Here is a 24,730-nt window from a genome sequence, read left to right as displayed (position 1 = left end):
ATTGGGGTGGGAGAACTGTGGCACAGGGTCAGCTCTGGGACATAGATGGAAGCTGGAAGCACTCTGTCCCCAGATCCTCCATGGTTCCTGTGTCGTTGTTTTGTTTTATAATCTCTTTTGAAACTGCTTTTTACACTAGGAAAAAGACAGATTCAAAAGAAGAGCAAGAAGGAAAGAATAAAAAATCTGGATCTTGCTCATCTCCTTGTTTGGGAGCTTAGCTGTTTATACTTAAATTTATAATTTTGAGAGCAGTATCTGTTTCCTTTTTCTAAAAAAAGAAAATTAAGACAGTTTTGCCAGAATACAGCTGAGTTGGAATGATGTATGCGTGGCATACATAGGGCCTTGTGTTTGAATCCCAGTACTGCATACGTTGGTGCAGTGGCATGTTCCTATGTTTCCCAGCACCTGGGAGGTGGAGACACTAGAACAAGGAGTTTGGGCTTGACTATATATTTAGTTTAAGGCCAACCTGGGTTGTCTTTTAAAGAAAGAAAGAAAGAAAGAAAGAAAGAAAGAAAGAAAGAAAGAAAGAAAGAAAGAAAAAAAGAAAGAGAAAGAAAAAAGAGGAGAAATAGGAGGGAACATCAGACACAAAAGAAGAGGGAAGAGGTAAAGAAAAATAAGTGCAAGAGGGTTAACAAAAATTAGATCCAACCTATAAATTTCCAATCAGTCAACATCTCAATTTTAGTGTTATTTCCAGCAATGCTTTTGTAGAACATGACAGTTCACAGCCATCTGTATTTCCAGTTCCTGAAGGTTAGATGCCTTCTTTTGTCGTCTACCATTTCTCTGACTCTCCCTCTAACCCCTCGGCTCCTGGGGACTCCTCCAGTGAAGGTGAAGCCCCTTGTTGGTTGTCAAAACTGTTGATAGAAAACACAATTCTCGCTCCAAAGAGAATGTAATAATTTATTATAAGTATGAATGGCCATAATCTGAGAACATGAATTCACATTACCCTGACTTATGTCGACTGTGAGATGTTACATCGAGTTTTATAGTTACAGAACAAGTGAAGATCATAAATCAGAAAGCATGAGGCTACAGGTTCAATCAGTCCTCAGTACTACAACAAAGGGGCAGAAAGTAAAGTCATCCGACATAATGTAGGCTTCAGTCTACAACATCCACAGGTCTTCTAGTCAGTAAGTCAATCAGTGTGCAAGGCCTTCACTACCAGTGTGGCTTCCACAGAGCATGTTGGTTCAGATTCCAGACCTTCATTTAACTCTTGCCTATATCCCACCAAATTCCTGTTTCTTCTCTGTCATCTAACTACCACCATCTGCCAGAGCTAGGGATGAAATCCAGGGCCTTGGGACTTGGAAATGCTGGGCAAGGTCTCAGCCACTGCACAGAACATGCACTTTTAAATTTTGGATTCATCTGGTTCTGCTAGCAATGGTGTCCAACTTTAAAATTCTCTCTCTCCTCTCTCCCCTCTTCTCTTCTCTCTCTCTCTTTCTCTGTGTGTTTGGGAGTCATTTCACTATGTGGGGATTGGGGAATCTTAGGTTCTCAGATTAGCAACAAAGACCTTTACCTGCAAAGCCATCTCACTCAACTCACTGAACCCACCTTGAGTCTTTCACTGTCTCCTTCCTCCTTTTTTTTTTTTTTTTTTTTTTTTTAACATTTCTCCACCCCTCTGGCTTGCGCCTGCCCCCCAACCTTCCAAAGTCACATGATCAGCTATCACCAAATCATTAAGGTGGTTATTCAGTTTTCATGGCCCTGTATTTTTCCATGTCAGACTCAACAGGGATAAGTTTGTTTTAAATAATGTTTAAAACATGGCAGGGGGGAGCTCAAATTTTAAAAAGATAAAATATTTACAGTAGATCCATTTTGAGTCCCATCATTCACTCATTTCATCAATATTTAATGAGTGGTAGTTTTGCACCAGGCTATATTTAGGCCATGGAGACCTAGCAATGAAAAAGAAATCCAGTCCTGGAGAAATTTGTGCTTTGTGTGTATTGGGGGTGGGGAAGAGGCTAGAGAACCAGCTTAGTAAGTAAAATGCTTGAGGACAAGAGTTCAGATACCTAGTTCTCACAGAAACGCCAGGTGTGCCATCCATATCTGTAACTCTAGAACTGAGGGAGTGGAGTCTGGGGGATCCCCAGAGCTTCACAGTCAGTCAGTCTAGCAAATCAGTGTGATCCCTATCAGTGAGAACCTTGTCACTCACTTCAGATAGGCAAAGAAGAAGATCTGGAGAGATGGATTGGCAATTAAGAGCACTTGGTACTCTTGCAGAAGACCCAAGTTCAATTCCCATCACCCACACGGAAGCTCACCAGCATCAGCAACAACAGTTCCAAAAGGTTGACCTGACACACTCTTCTGAACTCTGGAGGCACAAAATATGTTTGTGGTGCACATCATACTTGTGGGCAAAACACCCACACATAAAATCAAATAGATATATAAAAAAAAAAGTCGAGTGAAAGGGCTGGGGCTGTAACTCAGAGGAATAGTCCTAGGTTTGCATGTGTGAGTTTTTAGGTTTAATCCTTAAAACTGTCAAAAATGGTGATGATGGTGATGGTGATGGTGATGATGATGTGGTGGTGGCGGTTGTGATGTGGAGAAAAGTAAAGATACCCTTGGCATGACAGGCACACACATGCATACTCACACACAAATGTCCCCATACAAATAGGTACACACACACACACACAAAAATAAATAGGGCTGGGTATGCAGTTGGCTGTGTGCTTAACACACATGAAATTGTGGGTTAGGTCCCCAGCATTATATAAAACAGGTGTGGTCCTGCACACCCGTAATCCTAAGATGCAAGAGGGAGAAGCAGGAAACTCATTTCAAGTTCAGGGTAAAAACCCCTCCAGGCTGGAGGGCCTCAGGCCACACCCTACAGAAAAAGAAAAGCCCAAGATCAGGCCACAAAATCCCACAAATTCCAGGCCACCCTGGAAAGCACTACCCCCAGCCCACCCCCAAAATAAAACCTTATATAAAGGCTGCCTTCTGCTCAGTTCTTCACTTCTCTCTTGAGCAGAGTCAGCCACCTTCTTGTGTCTTTCCCATTAAATCTCTGTGTGAGGTTTGTTGTGCGTTGTGATTTTATGGTATTCCTTGGCTCTTGACTGCCAGGATAACATTCCCCTCAGAGCTGTACCAGGTGCCATATTCAGAAAGGCTCCTCTGGTGCCTGTGCTCCTCCTTGAGGTCTAAGCTTCACTGGGATCTTATCATCTCCTGTAACAAACTCACCTTCTAGCTCACTGATTGCTTGACACCCCATCCGCCAGTGACAATTGGGTAAGTTCCCTCTTTAAACACTTGCCTGAGCCAGAAGAAGAGACTATTGGGTGTCTGGCACCCCTCTGGTACTCTTGGAGGCAGAGGTACTCCAGCCATGGTCTTTAGGTCTGTAGTAGGCCCTCTTCACCTGACCCCTGAACCCCCAACCCCCCAATTGGAGCTGGAATCCTGCAGTTTTCTTAGGCACCACCTGGCTATTGTGTCCCTCCCTGCCTTTTTCTCCTGCTTCCCCTTGGTTCTGCCCATAATCCCACAGCTCCTCTAGGCTCTAGTGGCTTTTGTGGCTCCATTCCCCAACCCTTCCCTTTGTAAGAGAACCCCCTTCTAAAGCTTGGTTTTTGTCCTCACCTTCTGGCCTCCACCAACTCCCCCTCCCTCCCGTACCAGGTGCTAAGCAAGGCTAAGTTGCTGACTCTCATTGAGTGTGGTGACTTCACACTGACCTACTTGTGTCTTCCTCCAGTACTCCCTGAGTCCTGGGAACACAAGCAACTATAGGAATCGGTGACACAGCTATCTCTGGAACACAGCTTCTTTGTGCTCTCAGAAAACACTTCCCAGAACATTTCACCTCAATGATGCTAGTCTTTTTGTTTGTTTGTTTGTTTGTTTTGGTTTTTCAAGAAAGGGCTTCTCTGTGTAGCCCTGACTGTCCTGGAACTCACTCTGTAGACCAGGCTGGCCTTGAACTCAGAAATCTGCCTGCCTCTGCCTCCCAAGTGCTGGGATTAAAGGTGTGTGCCACACTGCCCAGCAAGCTAGTCTTTTCTTAATCACCACTTATTTCTTAGCTCCAGCTAACCAGCACCAATAATCCCAGTAATGCAAAGGTTTCACTTTAGTAGTTCGGGTATCTTATTAATCACAGCTGATTCTTCAGCCCCAACTAACCAAAACCACAGAATCTTCACAATCAAAACAGTAACATCCCTGATAGGAGTCTTTCTTTAATCTTCCCTCTGAAATTTCACAAGCCAGGCCTTCATCTTCTGTACTGTTCTCAACATTATCTTCCAAGCTCCTATAGAACATCCCACAGAGTTCTTAACATCCCAATGACTCTTCTAACTCAAAGTCCTAAAGTTCTAAAGTCCTTCCACAGTCCTCCCCTAAACATGGTCAGGTATACCCCACTTTAGGTAATAATTTGTCTTAGTCAGGGTTTCTATTCCTGCACAAACATCACGACCAAGAAGCAAGTTGGGGAGGAAAGGGTTGATTCAGCTTACACTTCCACATTGCTGTTCATCAACAAAGGAAGTCAGGACTGGAACTCAAGCAGGTCAGGAAGCAGGAGCTGATGCAGAGGCCATAGAGGGATGTTTCTTACTGGCTTGCTTCCCCTGGCTTGCTCAGCTTGCTTTCTTGAGAACCCAAGACCACTAGCCCAAGGATGGCACCACCCACAATGGGCCCTCCCACCTTCATCACTAATTGAGAAAATGCCTTACAACTGGATCTCTTGAAGACATTTCCTGAAGAAAGGCTCCTTTCTCTGTGATAACTCCAGCTTGTGTCAATTTGACAAACAAAACCAGCCAGTACACTGGCTTAGGACTTTCAGCCAGTCATAGCAACTGACAAGGGCTCCCAAAGCCCCAGAACCTTGGAGTCCCTGCTTTAAATGCAGTCAGGATTGTCACTGGAATGAGTCGCTCTGAACCCTTGTAGAGCCTTCTGATGCCCATGATGCCATCAAGATGGGCATTGGGTCACTGACTGTCCTCATGCCCTTCGTGGTATGAGGGCTTTAAGCCCAGATCACCCTCCAGCTGAACTCCTAGGTCTGGTCATGGATGACTGAGAGGCGGGGGGGGGGGGGGGGTGGGGGGTGGGGGAGGGGGGTGTCCTTTGACAAGACTACTGCCATCTCTGACAGTGAGCCTTGGGTAGTCATCACAGTATTAGGACAATCCATCTTCTGCCTTTTGGACACTAGGGCCTCTTAGTCCTGATGGAGTTTTGGGACCCACTTCTTATTCTCCTATTGCTGGGCAGGTGAACAGCCTTACCAGCCTTACAGAACCCCACCACTTAGCTGTATCTTTAGGTCTATTCCTGTTACCTACTCCTTGCTAATGGTACCAACCTGTCCCATCCCCTTATTAAAAAGGAACCTCGTAGTTAAATTAGGAACCTCTATTTCTTTTGCTCCCCTAATCTGTTTGATCCCATGTTCATACTTCTCCAAATCACACAATCTGACATACCTTTTCCCTTGCTGGCCTCCCAGGTGTATCCCTGAGTATGGGACACCTAAAACCTCTCTACAACCAGACATAACCTCTTCTAATCATCCAACTTCAAAATCCTTTCACTTCTATCCAGGCAAGACCTGCCTGTCAGCCTGGCCCTAGTTGTTTGGAAAGTTTTGGTCTGTCCGTGTGTACAGATGGGTCTGTGTTTTCTGGTGTACTGTAAGACTTGTGGGAAACATGGGAGCTGAGACGGAAACGGGTCAGGCTCATTTGAATTTATGCATGATGGTGTTCACCGCATGTTTTGTTTCTGAGTGGTCTCTTTTAAGCATGCGAGATTTTTGAACTCTGTGTTTTTTTTTTTTTTTTTTTTTTCTATCTGCCATTGTCAGCTCTCAGCTTTGAGAGTCAAGGCTCAGAATTTCTCTCTTGGATTTCTGATCACTAGATTCAGTTTAGCAGGGATTCAAATGTCTTTTAGGTATGGATAATGTTAAATTATAATTAACAGAGAGCTATTCTGCTTTATTGGATAGCTGGCTCTGGTGTTGTTATGATGCCCCCTCTTCTAGACCCAAGCATGTTTAAAGGTTTTCTCCATAATCTCTGACCTGTGTCAGACAGGTCACCTGACTGTGACAGAGAACAGAGCAAAACAAAACAAACAAAAGGACTTAAAGGAACTTGCTTTGCAGAGACTGCTCTCAGTAGTAAGTGTTCATGTCCCTGGTAAATGGTTAGATGGAGGATGTGAAAACTTATGTAAACAATGAAAGACTAAGGATGTGAAAGCTTATGTGAGTCTGAGGGTCCAAGGCCGTGTAGAACGGACTCAAAAACTTAAGAAAGTTCTAGAGGTATAAGAAAGTGGTTTAAGTTATGTAAATGAAAGTTCTGAAGGTACAAGAAGGTGAGTTAAGGCAATGAAAAAATGTTTCAGATGTCTTTCCCCTCTCTATGCTATTGGTATATTAAGATTTCAAACGTTAATGAAAGCTATACTCAATGGTTCAACATGGTGGGTCTGAAGACTACTCACCAGCAGGTTGCTAATACTTTTTCCCATAACACCTACATCAGTTTCTAAAACACCTGACCCCTATGTTTGCTTTCTCTATGATCAAATCAAAACCAGAGATTACTGTTGACATTGGCCAGACTTATGGAGGCTGTCCTTATCAGTCCTGTAAGAGACATAATGCATATTCAGAAAAGCATTCTATCTTTTATGCAGAATGGGAGAATCTTTTATATTCTACTTAAGGATCCATAGCATCCCAGATGGGAAGAAGGGGTTATTGGTAAATTTTACTGTAACATTTATTACAGCTGCCCATCAGACATGTTCAAAATACAGAGGGTACACACCCTACTTTCTCAACCACTAGTAATAGACACAGTAAAAGAAGTGGTCTTATGCTCCTCAAAGATCCTTACATCCCCAATATCATCCCTCTTAGATGATATTGATCCACCTCTGTGTCATAACATCTCATTTCAGACCTTAACCTCCACATATCAGCTATTCAATAATGCTCTGCCTGACAGCTTTGAAGAATGTTGGTTGTATGTCCCTCCTGGGTCAAAGTCATGACCACCATTTGTGGCCTTGCCCATTGGCTTATTAGACTCTCTCACATCACCTGCTCATTAATTGCTCTTTAAGCCAAATATCACTACCAGCCCTTATCTCTTCCACAGCTCTCTTTCCTATCACAAACTACTTTACTCGTCAGGTACATGCTTTGTGGGCATAATGGATTCTGCAGACTGCAGTAATACCTTACCCTTTAGTATTACCACACAGGCCCTATGTCTACACATTTATAACCCCCCGATTCTCTCGGGCACTCATCTTACCACTGCCAACCGGCTGTGTGGTCTGGAACTTCTGCTCTTCCTTTTTCCAAAACTCTGGGTGGTTCCTATTAAAGCACCCTTGCTGGTTCCTATCACAGAGTTTATAGCAGAAAGGCATGACAAACTGTCTAGGTCATACCCTTTCTTGGAGTTCTGGGTATAGTCATCTCAATGGTGGGACTACTTCCCTAGCTATTTATCTCAGTTTTCAACTCAGTTCATCCAGGACCTCAAATGTGTGGCTCAGAACATCCTCACTCTCCAGGGCCAAGTAGGCTCACTAGCCACCACATTGCTATAAAATTGGCAAGGATCAGATTTACTAACAGTGAAAGACAGGTGGTCTTTGTCTCTTCCTCAAGGAGGAATACTGCTTTTATGTCAACCAGTCACATATAGTAAAAAGTGAGATCTGACAACTCAAAACAGATCTTCAAAGACCTAAGAAACAGTTCAATGCATCTGAGTAGTGGATCCCTGACAGTCCTATATGGAATTGAAGACTATCCTTGGCGCCTCCCTTCTACTCCTTTTCTTAATCCTACTGGTCACACCCTGCCATATAAACTTCTTTTCTAGACTTCTTCAATAACACATCCAGAAGATTTCTAAGCAGACTTTTAATCAGTTGCTATTACAGGATTATAGACCCCTAGCTCCAGAGTCACAGCCTGTAACTCTTGATTATCCCGATGTTGAAGATCAAGCTTGCCCCAAGGACTTGGATGCTCCAAGCCAGCAGGAAGTAGTCTAATGATAACTTTGCCCCCCTTTCCTGACCCCTGATTGTTTATCAATACTAAACAAAAAGGGAGATGTAAGCCTCTTAAGGCAAGAGTGGCTAGGCCTCCCCCACCAAATTCCCTCTCATAACCCCCCCAGACTTCTCTGATGGCAGTAACAGCTGTTCTCAGTCCCTTGAGGCAGGAGAGTGGCCAGGCCCCACCTTACATAAAAAAGCTCAAGAGTAGGCCACAAAATCCTTCCAGTCTCAGCCTTCCTGGAAGCCATCCTCCAACTTTACCTCCACTAAGAAACACTGTATATAGCCTGCCTCCTGCTCAGTTCTCTACTCTGGAGCAGAGGCAGTAGCCCTCTTTTGTCTTTCCCAATAAATCTTTTGTGTTAGGTTTGCTATGCAGTGTGTCTCTGTGCTATTCCTTGACTTCCGACTGCCAGGATACCTTTCTCCTCAGAGCTGTCACACACAAGGCAGGCAACATCACAATACCCTGTAAATTAAAAGAAAAAAAGTGTGTGTGGGGTGATCAGTCACAGCACACATAAGATCATTTCAGATTAAACTAAATGCAATAAAGTAATTGGTGACAGGATATGAAAAGGCAACCAATTTCAACAAAGTATGAGGATAGGGACTCAAAGGTGACAGTTGACTGCTGACACGAGTAGGATCCAGCTGTGGATGGAAGTATTTGAAGAAGGTACAGCTGTGCTGAAGAACCTAGTCTGGTGGACTAGCTAGAACTTTGGTGAATATAAAAAAAAAAAAAGACTGTAGTAGATCGTAAGCCAAAACTATCCTGGGCTATCTTCAGATCTTTTAATAACCATCTACTAACAATCTTTGTATGTGGCCTAACATTTTGTGAATTCTTGGCAAACTTGTGGAATGCATGTTTTTGTTTCAGTTGTTAGAGACAGGGTCAGTCAGGGTCCAGACAAACCTTGAACTTGCTATATAGTACAAGCTAGCCTCAAATTCACAATTGTCTTGGTTTTGTCTTTGGAATAACGGGGTTATAGATATGTCACTCACCCCACTTGGAATGCGCTGTTGAGCTTGCAGGGCAGTAGCCTGGACCAACTCTAAAGCTAAGGATGTTACAAACCCAGGAGACACTTCCTCCTGCTGCTGCTATAACCTTCCTGACATCTCTAACAATGCATTTGGTAAATACACTGATTCATTACTTTTTGTTCTGTGATTATATAAATTTATGAAACTGGGCAGGTAAGCTGGCTCAGCAGGTAAAGTTACTTGCCACTAATCTTGAGTTCAATTCCAAAAACCCAAATGGGAGAAAGAGAGAACTGATTTCCGCAAGTTGTGTGTAAGCTGTCCTCTGGCCTCCACGTGCATGCCATAACATATATACACTAGATACAATAAATTTAATAAAAAATGTTTCTTAAATTTATAAATCCTTGTTCACAGACACGTGGCATTCAGGGTAACCTGATTTTGTGTAGCTGCGGCATGGACACCCATATTTGGCTCAGAATTGGTTCTTCTATCCCCTCAGACCAAGACTTTTGTTTTGCATTAGGACAGTGATAAATAAAAATTACATGGAAGAGTGTTGGATCATGGTAAAGTGCCCACCACACATGCAGAAAGACTTGAATTCAGATCCCAGGACCCATGTAAACACTGAGTGTGACCAGATCAGTAACCACAGTTGGGGAGGTGGAGAAAGGTACATACCTAGAACTCACTGGCTATGCAGCCAAGCTAAATTATTAAGTTCCAGATTCAGTGAAAGACCCTGTATCAAAATATAAAGTTGGGGCCAACCAGATTGCTCAGAGTATTAAAGAATTGCTGTGTACACCTGATGACTTAAGTTTGATTCCTGGAACCCATGGTGGGAGGAGAGAATTGACTTCTAAAGGTTGTCTTCTAACCTCTATATATGTTTTGTTGCACGCACACACCAGCATCCTGTCACACTCTAATGACAAATAAAACAATTAAAAAAGAGTAAAAAGTGATCAAGGTGTAAGGAAGAGGCAGGGAGATCTGAGTTTGAGATCAGCACAGTGTATGTAGAGAATTTCAGGACAGCAAGGGCTACATACAGTGATCCTGTGTAAAAAAATCAAGTGATCAAGTAAGTCATTTGGAATTGACCTCTGACCTTCGAATGTCCATATATACTTATACACACGTACCTGTACACACAGGTGCGCACATCTGAGTGAATGTAAATATAATACTATATGGTATTGGGATCTGAAGCCAGGTCCTTGGCAAAAGCAAGTGTTTTTAACTGCTGAGCCACCTCTGCAGTCCTACTAACTGAATGCTATAATTTTATTTATTAATTGTTCACCTTCTATCCGCAGCTTTTAAGATCTTAACTGGTGCAGTTTCAGGCTCTGATAAATTAATACAATTATCATACTTTTGAGTGTATACATGTTAATAACTGTAAGCATGTATGTATGAGCATGTGGGTACCAGAAGTCAAGATCAGGTGTCTTCCTCAATATGTTTTCACATGATTTTTTAAGACAGGGTCTCTCTCTGGCTTGGAACTTACAGATTCAGGTAGAATGGCTTGCCAGAGTATCCAAGGCCTGTCTCCCCCTCCTCAACACTGAGATTATAAGGTACACATTGTCCACTCTGATTTTATGTGGATGCTGGGGATCAAAACTCAGATCCTCATGTTTATGCAGCAAGTACTTGACAAACTAAGTCATTTTTTGTCCACATCTATACTTTTATCAACCCACAAACCCACTTTCACGTAACTTTTAGAAAATCTGAGTATCTTTAAATTCCTAATTTGTGTTTCAGATACATGTCTTACTTCAATAATGCCCTGCTTCCTTAACTCAGGAGTTTTGTTTTTTGAGACAAAGGTCTGAGTATGCAATCCAGCTGGGCTCCAACTTCCTATGAGGTCAGACTGTTCTTGAACTCATGATCCTCTTGCCTCAGCCTCAGTGGTGGTATTACAGGTTTGTCTAGTCTCTTAATTCCATTTTTTATGTCCAGTTCTTTATAGTCAATTGACTTAACCTGTGAGATTTAATAAACACACCATTACACTCTTAAAAAGCACTGGCATCTGTTAGAATATTCATTAAATCCAATTCTCTGTAAAATACTCCTGAAATGTTTATTCCCAATTTACCATTTTTTATTAAGCAACTGGGCAAGTTTCAAATAGATTTACACAGCATCTAACAGCTTACCATTAGTACTAACTACCTCACTGCGGGGGTTAAAGTAAGAATGACTGTCTAGGCTCATATATCTCAATACTTAGTCACCAGGGAATGGAATTCTTTGACAAAATAAGAAGGACTTGGACCCAGAGTCTGCTGCCTACAGATCAGGATGCAGTTCTTAGCTACTGCTCCAGGGCCAAGAGTGACACTTTGTTCCCACTAGCTGATAACAGACAAACTGAAACTGTAAGTAAGCCCACAAATTAAATGCTTTCATTTATAAGAATCGCTTTGGCCACGGTATCTCTTCACAACAATAGAACAGTGACTAAGACACTCACCCAAAAGAGGTAACAACCTTGTTTCATAGATTATCTCTTCAGACACAGCTTCCTTTTTAAGTACAGTGATAAACAATACAAAGTTAGTGATTCTTCCGAAAGTAGTGTTGCATAAAATATGCTTTACTGGGAGTAAAGTACATCCATTTAGTCCCTGCGCTCTGGACACAGATCTTTGAGTTGAGTTCAGGTTCTAGGTGGACAAGAGCTACATTAAATAAATAAATAAATAAATAAATAAATATATATATACATACATACATACATACATACATTAAAAAGCATGACAAACACTTTCTAGGCACTTCTGTGTCAGTGCCGATTAACTGTTAGGAAATAATGTATGCAGCGGACTTGAACAAGTTAACACTGAAATTTGTATCAGTGATATTATTATTTTTTTAAAGACCTATTTATTTTATGCATATGAGTACACCACCATTGCTCTCTTCAGACACACTAGAATAGGGCATGGCACCAGACCCCCTTACAGATGGTCGTGAGGCACCATGTGTTTGCTGGGAATTGAACTCAGGACCTTTGGAAGAGCAGTTGGTGCTCTTAACCACTGAGCCATCTCTCCAGTCCAGTGATATTATTTTTTAACCAATAGTACATAGTAAAACAATGCCTTCACTTTATAGCTAAGTCTCAACATATTGACTAATGTAAATATAAATGATGAATTAAGATGAGCAGAATGAGTCCGCAATTAGCCAAGTGGTGTGGTAGGGTTGAGGAAGCAAAATGCTAACTATATTATATATGAACTCACACTATGGTAGGGTTCATTATTTTGAGCTTTTTTTTTTTTTTTTTTTTTTTTTTAATTTGAAACATTTTTTTTTGAGACAGAGGTGGGGGGAGGGAGGGAGGTGTGGGGAGGGAGGCAGAGAGAGAGAGACACAGTCCGTCAGTCCACTGTTGCCCTGTCTGGCCTGGAACTATATATACCAGATGGTAAGAGATCTGCCTGCTTCTGCCACTTGAGTGCTGGGATTAAAGTTGTATAAATATACATGTCCTTCCCCTTTCTCTTAGCACATAGCTTACAAGGAGCTTTAGGATCACTGAGAATTACAGCCTGGGATGTTACAAGGCCTCCAGAGCTCAAGAGCTCCTTTGGCCTAAGGCTGCAGGGCAAACTAACAAAATCCGGGCTAGTCCCAGCCCACTATGTAGCCAATGAGAACCCCCAACTTTTGATCTCTATTTCCCCTAAGTACTAAGACTATAGGCTTGTGACACCTCATATGGTTTACACTTTTGGAAGTAAAAGGCAGACTACTTAAAGGCAGATTTGAAGTAAAAAAATTTGAAGAAAGTTAGGAGATTCCACATCTGATAGGTGGAGAATGGAAAAAGATAATGAGGGACATTAGATTGCTAGGTGAGGAATCTCCTTTTCTGCTAGGAAAGGAAGAAGAGACAAATAGTACAGGTCACCCAGGATGGGAGGTTGCTCAAAAAGGCGGCAGTGGCTCCAACAGCAGACAGGAAAGCATTCCCTAGGAGCACTGGCTGGCACAGGAAGCAAAAGGCTGAAGGAGGTCAACAATGGTTTAGACAACAAAGCCAGACTATAGCTCAAGGAAATCAAAAACATTTTGCTGAGTCAAGAGATTTATGGCAATACAACTGACCTTTATTGCAGATTTGATATAAAAAAAATTAATGTTTTTCTGAAGCTGCATTAGAAAATTTATGTTGTTTAAAAAGTATGCCTCTGACACAGCAAAATCCAATATTTCTCTAAGAGAATGTCTCAAGACTTTCTTAGGCAGGAAAAGCATTACTGTAGCACAAACCTAAGCAAATAAAGTCATTTTATTAAATGAACTGAACTACTCATGTTTTGGGTCTCTTCAGATAATTCTTTTTTTTTTTTTTTTTTAATGTGCATTGGTATTCTGCTAACATATATGTCTGTGTGATGGTATTAGATCCTCTGGAATTGGAGTTATAGACAGTTGTGAGCTGCCATGTGGGTGCTGGGAATTCAACCAGGGTCCTGTGCAAGAACAGCCAGTGTTCTTAACCTCGAGCCACCTCTACAGCCTCCTGGGTCTCTTCTGAATTAACATTTGGGACCACAGACCAAATAAAGAATGTGATTTTGATTATTGGATACACAAAATGACTCTAAAAAGGTCCTCAATTCACTGTTAAACACTCCAGTTACCAACAAAGGCAAGAAAAGAATGACAGAAGAATCATGAATTAGCACCAGGCCAAAATTAATTTAATTAGGCAAGGAAATAATTGGCTTATAGTCTTTGCCAGGCATGGTAGGACACACAATTGATTCTAGCATTCAAAGAGGCAGAAGCCAGGCTGATGGACCTTTGAGTTCTAGGCCAGCTAGAACTGCATAGTAAAGCCTGTCTCAAGAAATAAAGAAATTCAGTTTTTTCTTTTTATTTTCTTTTGGCACAATGTCCCCTGTAGTTCACACTAGCCTCAACTATGAGTATAACCTTGAACTTCAGATTTTCCTGACTCTACCTCTGAAATGCTGGCATTACTCATATAATCCACAAACACCTTTTCTATTTATTTTCTTCCTTCAAAGACATTATACACAGATACTAATCAGTTTGGGGCAGAAAGATGTTACAAGAAAAAACACAAACAAACCAGAAAAAAAAAAAAAAAATGGGACCAGGTTGTGAATTGAACTTCTTTAAGTGGGGCCTCTTTTGTCAAAAGGGACAATTTGTGGAGTGTCAAGCATGGAAACAAGCAAGCTGGTTGGAAGAGTGCCTGTGTATTCATTCTGTCTTCTCAGACTTTGGTACAGGCCTACAGAGACAAAACTGAGGTACTCTTGGCATCATCATTTAGGAAAAAACAGCAGTTCTTTGGTCTTTTTAGCCAGCTAGCAAAAGAGACTTGTCTAAGGAATCCCTGTTTTGAATTGTCATCTATGATCTGGGAACCGCCCAGGTCATATAGTTAGAAAGCAGATAGTTTCTTGGAAGGTAAGTCTTTTTTATTGACAAGCCCAGAACATGGGGGGCGGGGGTAGAAGGAAGAGCTGGTCACATTTAGTGTCTGACATCTATGACCCATGTTATGTGACTCCTGATACTTTCAATTTTGCTTTTAAAAAATTAAAAAATAAATATCTTATTCTTATGAATAGTTGGCATGTTTGTATACCTATGTATTATTTGTGTGCCTGGCACCTGAACCGTCCAGAAGATTATCTGGAAACAGAGTTATTGGTGAACTTCACTGTGGGCCCTGGAAATTGAACCTGGGTTCTCTGGAAAAGCAGCTTCTTAACCACTGAGCCGTCCTCCAGTCCTCAATTTTGTATTTTTATGCAAAGGGATTTTGATGACACAGCACTTTTACACACATCACCCTCACTTACTCAATTTCTGGAGATTAGTACTTGAAAGGATAAATGGGAAGAAGCCACTTCTCATTTTCAAATGAAAGAAGCTATTGAGTCTAATCAAGAATGAATAGCATTATTCATTTTCTTCTGCGAACATCTTACTTAAATGCTTGACTAAAGTCACTAGTGAAGGGTTCCCACCACAGGCCTCAATTTGTTTGTAGGCTTTAGCTTCAAGCTCTCTAAGAGTGTGTCGAGTATATTCAAAAGAACCTACATCCTCCAGGTACTGCACACAGTACTTTTTAATATCTATATTTTCTGTTCTCTGGCGCAGGATGTTTTGTACCTGCGTGCTTTCTGGCTTTGACCAAATGGCATGAATAGTGGGGAATGAGAACTTTCCTTCTGTCAAGTCTTCACAGAAACTTTTGTTTTCACTGTATTCTTTGGAGTGTAGATTGGCGTAATCATCTCTAATCTGGAAAAAGAGCCCGAGTGTGTCGAGCAGTGGCTTTAGGTCTTCTTTGTAATCAGAGAACAGCTGCATGAGACCTACTGCTAATCCAAACAAACCACCTGTCTTCTGCAGCACCATGGCTTTATATTCTTCTTCAGTTGGACAAGTGTAGGTGTCCCTCCAGTAAATATCTAGGCCTTGTCCCTGGTGAAGTTCTAAAAGCTGGCGTGTAAAAAGCTTTACTGCATCTGGGTGATCAAGTGTTAAGACTTTTTCCAGGCCAAGAAAGTAGACATAATTTGCAGAATTAATGACAGATGGGATACCATAGATGCTGTGAGCCACTGGAAAACCACGCCGGAGCTTTGAATTGTCTTCAATATCATCAATGAGCAAACTGGCATTATGCAACATTTCAGTCACTTCAATGATAATCTAGAGAAAAACAACCAAAGAAGAAAATTTCACTAAGACACACACACACACACACACACACACACACACACACACACACACACACACACATAGAAAAACAGATATACAGAGACATTCAAAGGCTATTGTACAGAGACACAAAGGCTGTTGTCAGTGTGCCATATGTGCTTGTGAGGAGAGGTGCCCTTGGAGGCCAGAGACATCAGATCCTCCTAGATCTAGAGTTATATAGGCAGGTTGTGAGGTGCTTGACATGGATGCTGGGAACTGAACTTAGGTCCTCTGCAAATGTAGTTAGTACATGCTCTTAATTAACATCACAGCCATCTCTCTAGTTCAGATTTTTTTTTTTTTTTTTTTTGAGACATGGTCTTCCTATGTGCCCAGCTCCTAAGTTCTGGGATTCTACATGCATACCACCATGCTTGGCCAAAACTGTCTGTTTTTTAATGTTATTTCTAAATTATTAAAGTCTCAGTTATCTTAAGCATTTTGCAGCTAATAAATATTTAGCAGCCTTAATATACAATATTGCATAAGCATTAACAGAATAAGAATCTTGGAGTACTTTTTTATGGGACACCTACTAATTCCTTGGTGATTAAATGGGGAAGAAGAATGAGACTCAGAATTGCCTAAGGACTGGGGATGTGCCTCAGTGGCACAGAACACTTGCCCAGAATGCTTAAAGTCCAGAATGTGGCCCCCACTAGGACAAAAAGAGAAGTAATCAGACTGCTTAGATACCTGTAGCTTGTCTTCTGGAACTTTCAGCCAGTGATTAAATGCCTGTGAAAGTTTGGTTCTCACCTGTTTACCTGCAATTAAAACATAGAATATGACAAAAAAACCAATTACTTTACTTAAAAATGATTTTAAAAAACATTTATTTGTGTTTGTATGTACATGTGCACTCCATGGTACACTTGCGGAGATTAAAAGGCAATCTGCAGGTTGTATGTGGGTCCTGGGGATGGACATCAGATCTTAGGCTTGCTGTCAAGCACCTTTACAGGCTAAGCTACCTCATTGGTCTCCAAAATGGCAGTACAAGAAAAACTGAAAAACTTGCTTCAGAACTGAGGAGACTTAGTAAAACAGTCCTGTCAACCCATCTCCTCCCCAGCTGAGCAGCCCCCAGAGTCCTCAATGTAAGGACACAGTGGGGCTGAATTCACCCTCTTTATCTTACCATTTAAACCACATGTGGGTGAATGGCAGGTGCTCAGTGGTAAAGGGCCCTGGCTGCTCTTGTAGAGGACCAAAGTTTGGTTCACAACATCCATCTTAGGTGGCTCACAACCATGTGTAACTCCAACTCCAGGAGATCCAAAGTTACTAAAGGACCCTCTGTAGTCCTCTGTGTGGACCTAGGCTCAGATGTGTGCACTTCTCACCCCTAACACACAGACACACACACACACAATTAAAAATCAAAAACCAAAGGTTTTTAAAATGAGTGCTAACAAGGAAGTTTAAAGCACTTCAGTGAGTTTTAGTCTTAACCTGAATCATTGCACTGGGGGTGGATTGGGAGTCTTTAGAAAATACAATTTAATCTCTTTCTTTTTCTGAAAATGAAGACCGTCTGTTCAAGGACAATTAGCACTATCTGTCACACAAAACTTCAGTATTTTGCCAATGAATTTCCTCACAAGGTTATTTGTCACTTTGCCAGGTAGGGGTGGCATAAGACTTAAATTCCAGCATTTGGGAGGCAGAGGTAGGCAGATCTCTGTGAGTTTAAGGCCAACCTAGAGTACAAAGCAAGTTTCAGGACAACGAGGGTTATACAGAGAAACCCTGTCTCAGGAAAACCAAACCTATCATTCTTCTAAATGAAGATTTTAGAGACTAGAGCAACTCCATTTTCACGGCCTCCATTTAACAAGTACTGGCCTTGGGCGTTGACCAGGGCCACCAGGGCCACTAGCCTTTTAGCAGCGTTTTCTTTGTCACATGGAAAGTGAGAGATGTCTTGAGGTAGTAGATGCCAGTATAAGTTAAATTAGCTGAAACAGAAAGCAGTCATAGAAAAAAAGTCACAACCTGTTCATTTAATAAAAATATAGTATAAGCTTCTAGTACTGTAAATTCAGAACAAGGCTCAAGAAAATAGTTAAATAAAAGTTAACTTTCTGAGGCTAGAGCGATGGCTCAGTGGTTAGGAGCACTTGTTGCTTTTCCACAAGTTCCAGGTTTGATTCTCAGCATACATATGCTGACTTAGAAGTATAACTGCAAGTCTAGTTCTAATAGAACTACCGCTCCTCTGGTCTCCTCAGGCACTTAGCTATACAATGGGTTGCACAGACATACACATACAGCCAAAACCTCCACAAAACTTAAAAAGGGAAAAAGTCGTTCTAGTCTGGGTCTGGGTGTAGTGATGCACACTTTTAATCTCAGCACCTAGAAGACAGATGGGTCTCTGTGAGTTCGAGGTCAGCAAGACTCTGACTCAAAGGAAAAAAAAAAAAAAAAAAAAAAAAAGGTAAGTTTCTGGGGTAAAGGTGTTAGGGCCAAGCCTCATGAACTGAATTCCATCCCCAGGATCTTCTGAGCACCACATACACTCCAACTAAGTAAATTAATAAAAGAAAGAGTTGGGTTGGACAGATGACGTAGGGATTAAGAATGAGTTAAGAGTTAAGATCCTGTAGAAGAGCTGGGTTTGGTTCCTTGCACCGACATCAAGTGCCTCACCACTGGCTGCTGATTCTAGCTCCAGAGGATCTAACAGCCTCTTCTGATCACAGGCACTTAAGACTCATGTGTACATACTTTCGCATAGGCACATAATTAAAAGAAAAAAGAAATAACTTTTTAGCATTGGTCAGAGCATACGTATAATCCCAACAATTGAAAAACAGGGGCAGGAGGTTCACCACAAATTCTAAGCCAGCCTGTGGTACACACTGAGTTCTAGGCCAGCCCAGGGTTGTACTAATGAGATTTTGTCTCAATAAAATAGAAACATTTCATATACTGTTCTTTGAATAATTTCTCTCATAGTGGTATTACTTCAAATAGAAGAGCTCAAGAACCATTTAAGTTTAAATTTACATTTAAAAGACTACTCTCTGAAAACTATGACACACACAGACACACTAAATAACTGAACTATTTGTTACCTGGTAATTGAAGTAAGTACCTATAAGGCTCTAGAAGAATTCTTTCAGTCTTCTCTTTAGTTTTCTCCATGTTTTATAAATTTCAAAGTTGACCTGTTAAAAAGGAGAAATATAAAAATGATCTCACAAATTAAATTATTTTTAAGTGTTAGATGGCAAGGGATTTTTGTCAAGATTTTTTTTGGAATGATAGAGTTAAAATTTTATTTATACAGCTAAATATTTCATATATAAAATCTTGAAAACATGACATAAAGAAAGCAAAAGGAGGCAGCCACAACAGAACAGGCTGTATAATCCTATTTATAGAAATGTTCTGAATCAGGCAATCTATACAGATGGGAAAACAGGTTAGTGGTTGTTGGCTCAGAAAAAATAAAGACCGACTATTACTAATGAATTTATAAAGATGCATGTATTTGTATATAGAATCAAAATGTTACTAGGATGCGGTGATGGCTGTACACTGTGAATGTACTAAAAAAAAATTAAATTTAAATTTTTAAAGAAGTTTTTTGAAGAAGGTCTTACACTCAGCTGGCCTCAAACTTGTGATCATCTTGCCTCAGTGCTGAAATTACACAAACATACCACCATAGCTAGTTTTGTCCTGAGATACAGTCTTCTTATGATGTACAAGATGGCCTTGAAATTATGGGTTCAAGTCACCAAACCCACCTTGAATTATATACTTTTGATGATTGGTATATAAATTATACCTCAAGTTTCTAAAAAAAAAAAAAAAAAAAAAAAAAAAAAGTTCTTCATTCCATTGATAACACTAGTTAGTTGATTTTGAAGTCATTTTCTTAGATGACCTAGAGTAAACTTTCCTAGTTAATTAATCATAAAGGACTTAAACTGTTGACACCAAATAAATGCCAAAACAAATTCAAAAATAGACATTTCTATAATGATTACAAATTAGCAAATGCTCTATGATGAAGATAGGTGTGCTTTGTAATTTGTGAAGAATACTTATCTCAAACCAATAAATTTTGGAGGTTGTTTTCAAGATGCATACTCATTTGAATATAATTATTTTGTGTAATTAGTGTTGAATTAATTGAATTCTGTATTTACTTCAATACTTCCTAGAATATAAATCACAGCATGCATGCATGTATTTTTTTTGAGACAAGGTATATGTAGCCCCAGCTAGCTTTGAATTCCTTCCTGACCTTTCTGCCTTTACTCCCAAATACTGTGATTACAGAGCATGCCATCATGCCCAGCTTCAATCCTGGTTTTTGCAGGGGCCTCCTTTACTGGTGAATCTTCTGTTTCTTTGCAAATATTGATGTTCACTTTTCTCCTCAGAGGCCCTGTTTTTCTCCTAACTATGACAATTCTGGCAAGTTTTAGGAGCTATGAATTGTGTCTTTGAGGATCACTATTTTGGTCTGTAGGATCACAAGCCCTCTTCTAATAACCTTTGATGGATTTACTCTGTATATGTAAATATAAAACCAAATATAATGTGGCTACATAATGGCAGTTTATGATTATTGCTAGTCAAAGTGCTGCATGTCACAGGTTTTGGAATTGGAAGGCACCTGAGATGGTTAGTGTTGTCAACTTCACAGGCTCTAGAAACAGGGACTCAGTTCTCCTGCATCATGTGAATCCCATGCATTGAACAACTCGGGTTGTCAGGCTTGGTGGCAAACCTGGTAACTAGAGCCATGTGCTGACTCCATATACAAAATTAAGAGAGAGAAAGAGAGAGAAGTTAAGAGCTGAAAACTATCCTGACCACCACACACAAGCATTGAGGTATGGGGGTACTCACAAACATATACAATAAATACCTGTGATAAACAAAAATTTATGTGTGCATGTGTGTGGGTACATGTTTGCATAGAGGCTATACAACCTTGGGTCTTCTTCAATCATTTTTCACCTTATATTTTTATAGTTAAGTTTCATCACTGAATCCTGGCATGGTTAATTGCTAGACTAATTAATTCCTTGTTAATTGCTAGGCTAATTAATTCCTGGGATATGCTTGTTCTGGCCTAGTCTAGTGCTGGGGTTAGTAGTTGTGAAACTTGGCTCTTAGAGGGGAATCTGAACTTGGGTCCTTATGCTTCATAGATGTTTCACTGACCGAATCCGTCTCCTCTACTAGCTATTTATTGAAGACAAATAATACATAGAAATCAAGGAATAAAAGTGATGAATTTATTGTTTAGGTTGTTCTTTAGGAGCACACACACACACACATGCACGCTTTTTTTGTTTGTTTGTTTTTTTGAGGAAGGATTTCCCTATGCAGTTTAGGCTGGCCTAGAATGAACAATCCTTTCTCAGCCTCCAGGTGCTATGATTACATGTGAATCACCATGTCCAGTGAAAAACATAGTTTAAAAAGTATTCATTTATTTAATTTTGTGTGTGTGGTTGTCTTAGTTATTGCTTTTATTGCTGTAAAGAGACACCATGACCAGTTGGGTGTGGTGGCACATGCTTTTAGTCCCAGCATGCAAAGGCACATGGATCTCTATGAGTTTGTAGCTAGTGAGGTCTGCATGGTGAGTTCTAAGAGAGAGGGTGCTATACAGAGAGACCCTGTCTCAAACAAACAAACAAACAAACAATTCCACCAACAAAAAACACTACCACCACTACCACCACCACCAATAAAAAAAAAAAAAAAAAAGCCATGATATTATGACTAAGGCAACTCATAAAACAAAATATTTAATTGGAGGCTTGCTTACAATTTCCGGGGATGAGTCTATGACCATCATGGTGGGGAGTATGCAAGCAAGCCAGCAGGCAGGAAAGCATGGCATTGGATCAGTAGCTCAAAGCTTACATCTTATCCATAAACTGGAGGCAGAACGCTAATTAGAAATGGCACAGGTCATTGGGGATGGGGGGGGGGGGAAGAAAATGACTGAAGCCCTGAGGGCCAGCATATTTTTGGTAGTTTATTCTTAATAATATGTCAAATACTCATTAAAAAAATCAGCAACACATAAAAACAAATCAGTTCAGCAATATGAATTCAGGGAAATATCCTAAATAGAAAATTTCTAGCCAAATGTGGTAGTACATGCCTGTAATCCCAGCAGCTGGGAAGTGGGGAAAAAAAATCAGGGGTTCAGGGCTAGTTTGGGCTATCCTACACGTCTCATTCCATCACTTCCTAAGGAAATGTTCTACATTGGCCTTGACTAGCAGTTACTATTAAGTATATCACAAGAAAAAGAACATACATAAAAATATTTGGAACACCAACTTAGCAACATTTTTTTCTTCCCCAAGACAGGATCTTGGTATGTATTCTAGACCGGCCTGGAACTCCCTACTCAGTCGATTATGGCCTTGAACTATGCTATCATCCTGCTTTGGCCTCTGGAGGGATGGGATTACAGTTGTTAATGCTGGACATGTTGCTTAGTTCTTAGTGGTCAACAATAAAGAAGATAAGAAGATGCAAAGAAGGAAGGAGGCAGATAATGTTGGTAACAGATCATTGTGTAAGAGGATTAAACATATGGTAAATATATATATATATATCTATATATATATATATATATATATATATATATATATATATATACATACACACACACACACACACACACACACACACACACACACACGTATGTTTGTTTTGGGTGAAGTCTAAAGTTATCTCTTCCCAACTAGGGTAGCAGCAAAAAGCATGCTGCTATCTTGTTTGCATCCTGGAAAACACATTTGATCTAAGTTAATGAGGTCACCTTTCAAGAATTTGCCTCTGAGTCAAAAGCAAGTGACATTTTGCACAGAAATGAAGAGTCCTTTAAAGATAAGTTTTCCTTGCCTTTAATATTTCTCCAGTGATGAATTAAACACTATTTCCTTTGCTCACTCACATTTAGCAACAGTCATGTAAGTCAATTAATGGTCTTTCCCAGAAAATATTTACACATAGTTTTATCAGTGATGGGGTAAACATGAGAAATTCAATGTTTGGAAGTACTGAGAGACAATATGTTTTGTACTTTTTTTCTTAAGAGCCTAAGGCAGTTTGAGTTTTATACACTCTTGAAAAAAAACCATTTTTAAATCTAGAACTGTCAGTTTATCACAGAATTTTCAGCTTCTCATGTACCAGACTTAAAGTTAAGAGGCAATAATGGCTGAGTGGCATAAACTCAGTTAATCTTATCAGTCACTACAGAATGTCTCTGTGAATCTGACACCATTTTCCCACTTACAAAATGAAAAGCTTTTAGCAATTTGTTCAAAGAGTAGATTACTGAGTATTTATGTAAACAGATTATTTCCACTATAGAAATGCAATTGCCGCTGCTTCTCTGATTGTCCTCTGTATACTTTTCTTTTTCTTGAGACAGGCTTTACGTGGTCCAAGCTAGCCTGGAACTCATTCTGTAGATCAGGCTGGTCTTAGGACTTGTCAGCACCACAATGCTAAGCTCTTCCTCTGCCTTTGGGTGAGTTATCGTTTTAGCAATTCAAGTTGGAAATCCAAGATATCCTATTGTTCACTGGACCATTGGAACAGATAAAAACTTTTAAATTTTTTTTCCTTTTCTGGAGACAGGGTCATTCTGTGTAGTCTAGGCTTGCTTACAACTCAAAGTAATTCTCCTGTTTCAGTCTACAGGGTGCTGGATCAATTAACCATCCTTCCTCACCTCTCTGGGCCTCAGTTCTTCATACTGGGAAATCTTTTTCCCTGAAATGAATTTACTTTCCTTTAGGGTCTTCCCTTAGTAACTCCGGATGGCTTTTTGAATCAAGCTTAGTTCTCACTCTCTCAGGAAAGCATTTCTATACCTCTCTAAGCCAAAGCTCTAATTCACATCCACCTAGCATGCTTCACTTTGAGTAGACTTTGGTTCAGGAAGTTGTACAGGATCTATCCTGTCTTTCCACATGAGGACTGAATGAACGCTTCTCCTAACAAACACCTCAGAGGGTGAACTCAGTACATCAAACATTCTTAACAATATTGAAAATTTCATGCCAAGTATTTCTGTTTTTTTTTTAAACACGCAGGTTCTGGCTTGAGACTAGCTAAACAAGCCACCGAGAAGCTCAGCTGTTAGGTGCTCAGCAAGAACCTTTGACTCGAAGCCCGGGGAACGACGGCACTGAAGGAAAAGAAAGGGCTCCACAAAGGCATTGCTGTAATAAGCTCGCAGGCGGGCTTCTTCCCTGCGCTGCATCGGTGGCCCTTCCACTCTTGCCGAGCTCCTCTGCCTCCCCCTCATTCCAGCACCCGGCCGCCAGTCACTCTGAGCTGGGTCAGCATCCGGGTTCTCTCTCCCTCCTTACTTCTTCCTCCTCCGTACCGCCCCCTCCCCGGCTCCCCATCCGGGTCCCCCCTGCCACCGCGCTGCTGCTCACGGTTCCACGATGATCTCAGACTTGAAGCCGCCGGTACGAGACTAGCAGCACCCACATCAACTTCTCACTTTATTGTTCAGACTGCGGCTCTTCCTGAAGCTTCCTTGGAGCCCTCCCCCTATTTCACACAGAAATCTCCGCCCTCCTCAGCGGCCAGCGACGCCGCAATACTCAGTGCAAGAAAATACGCCATCCCTATCACACTGCGCAGGCGTCGTATGCCACCTCCCCTCTGCTTCATGGCCGCACCTCCTTCCCCTCCCCACTCTCGTCGAACGCAGGCAAGGGGGCATTGCGGTCTTGGTAGTTCCAATGTCCATAAATTTGCCGATTGGCCTGGAAGACTTGACTACAATTCCCAG

General features: G+C 40.9%; 1 protein-coding gene across 11 annotated transcripts; it reads right to left on the bottom strand.

The window, feature by feature from the left end:
• Positions 1-898: 898 nt before the first annotated feature.
• On the bottom strand, positions 899-24,604 carry Ggps1 (geranylgeranyl diphosphate synthase 1). Of its 11 annotated transcripts, none has more exons than XR_013112238.1 (8): positions 20,555-22,522; positions 18,999-19,091; positions 16,612-16,682; positions 15,003-15,864; positions 11,624-11,831; positions 10,919-11,130; positions 8,546-8,593; positions 899-2,890 (listed from the first exon to the last, which is right to left on the bottom strand). XR_013112238.1 is itself a non-coding variant. In XM_034509974.2 (5 exons), exons 3-5 carry the CDS (start codon positions 19,066-19,068, stop codon positions 15,103-15,105), a joined length of 903 nt encoding a protein of 300 aa, XP_034365865.1. In that variant the 5' UTR covers positions 19,069-19,091; positions 20,555-20,692; positions 24,369-24,594; the 3' UTR covers positions 13,837-15,102. The 11 variants fall into 11 exon arrangements, 4 of the variants coding, with proteins under 4 accessions (XP_034365865.1, XP_034365866.1, XP_034365864.1 ...); XR_013112234.1 differs by lacking the exon at positions 899-2,890 and adding an exon at positions 24,369-24,594 and having other exon boundaries at positions 7,421-8,593; positions 20,555-20,692; XR_013112237.1 differs by lacking the exon at positions 899-2,890 and adding an exon at positions 24,369-24,594 and having other exon boundaries at positions 7,421-8,593; positions 20,555-20,688.
• Between the last annotated feature and the right edge of the window lie 126 nt (positions 24,605-24,730).

The sequence above is a fragment of the Arvicanthis niloticus genome, chromosome 8 (genome assembly GCF_011762505.2).
Source record: "Arvicanthis niloticus isolate mArvNil1 chromosome 8, mArvNil1.pat.X, whole genome shotgun sequence".
Classification (NCBI taxonomy): Eukaryota; Metazoa; Chordata; class Mammalia; order Rodentia; family Muridae; genus Arvicanthis; species Arvicanthis niloticus.
The sequence above is the reverse complement of the archived record's forward strand: the minus strand, read 5'-3'. Positions and strand labels throughout refer to the sequence as shown.

What these genes read in the sequence shown, in the direction of transcription:
- Ggps1 (XM_034509973.2), bottom strand. Translation starts at nt 19,068, where the DNA reads ATGGAGAAAACTAAAGAGAAGACTGAAAGAATTCTTCTAGAGCCTTAT. An exon ending in GTACTTACTTCAATTACCAG is followed by an intron (nt 16,683 to 18,998) that starts GTAACAAATAGT and finishes TTTTAATTGCAG; the next exon opens with GTAAACAGGTGAGAACCAAA. An exon ending in TTCCAGAAGACAAGCTACAG is followed by an intron (nt 15,865 to 16,611) that starts GTATCTAAGCAG and finishes GTTTTTCTCTAG; the next exon opens with ATTATCATTGAAGTGACTGA.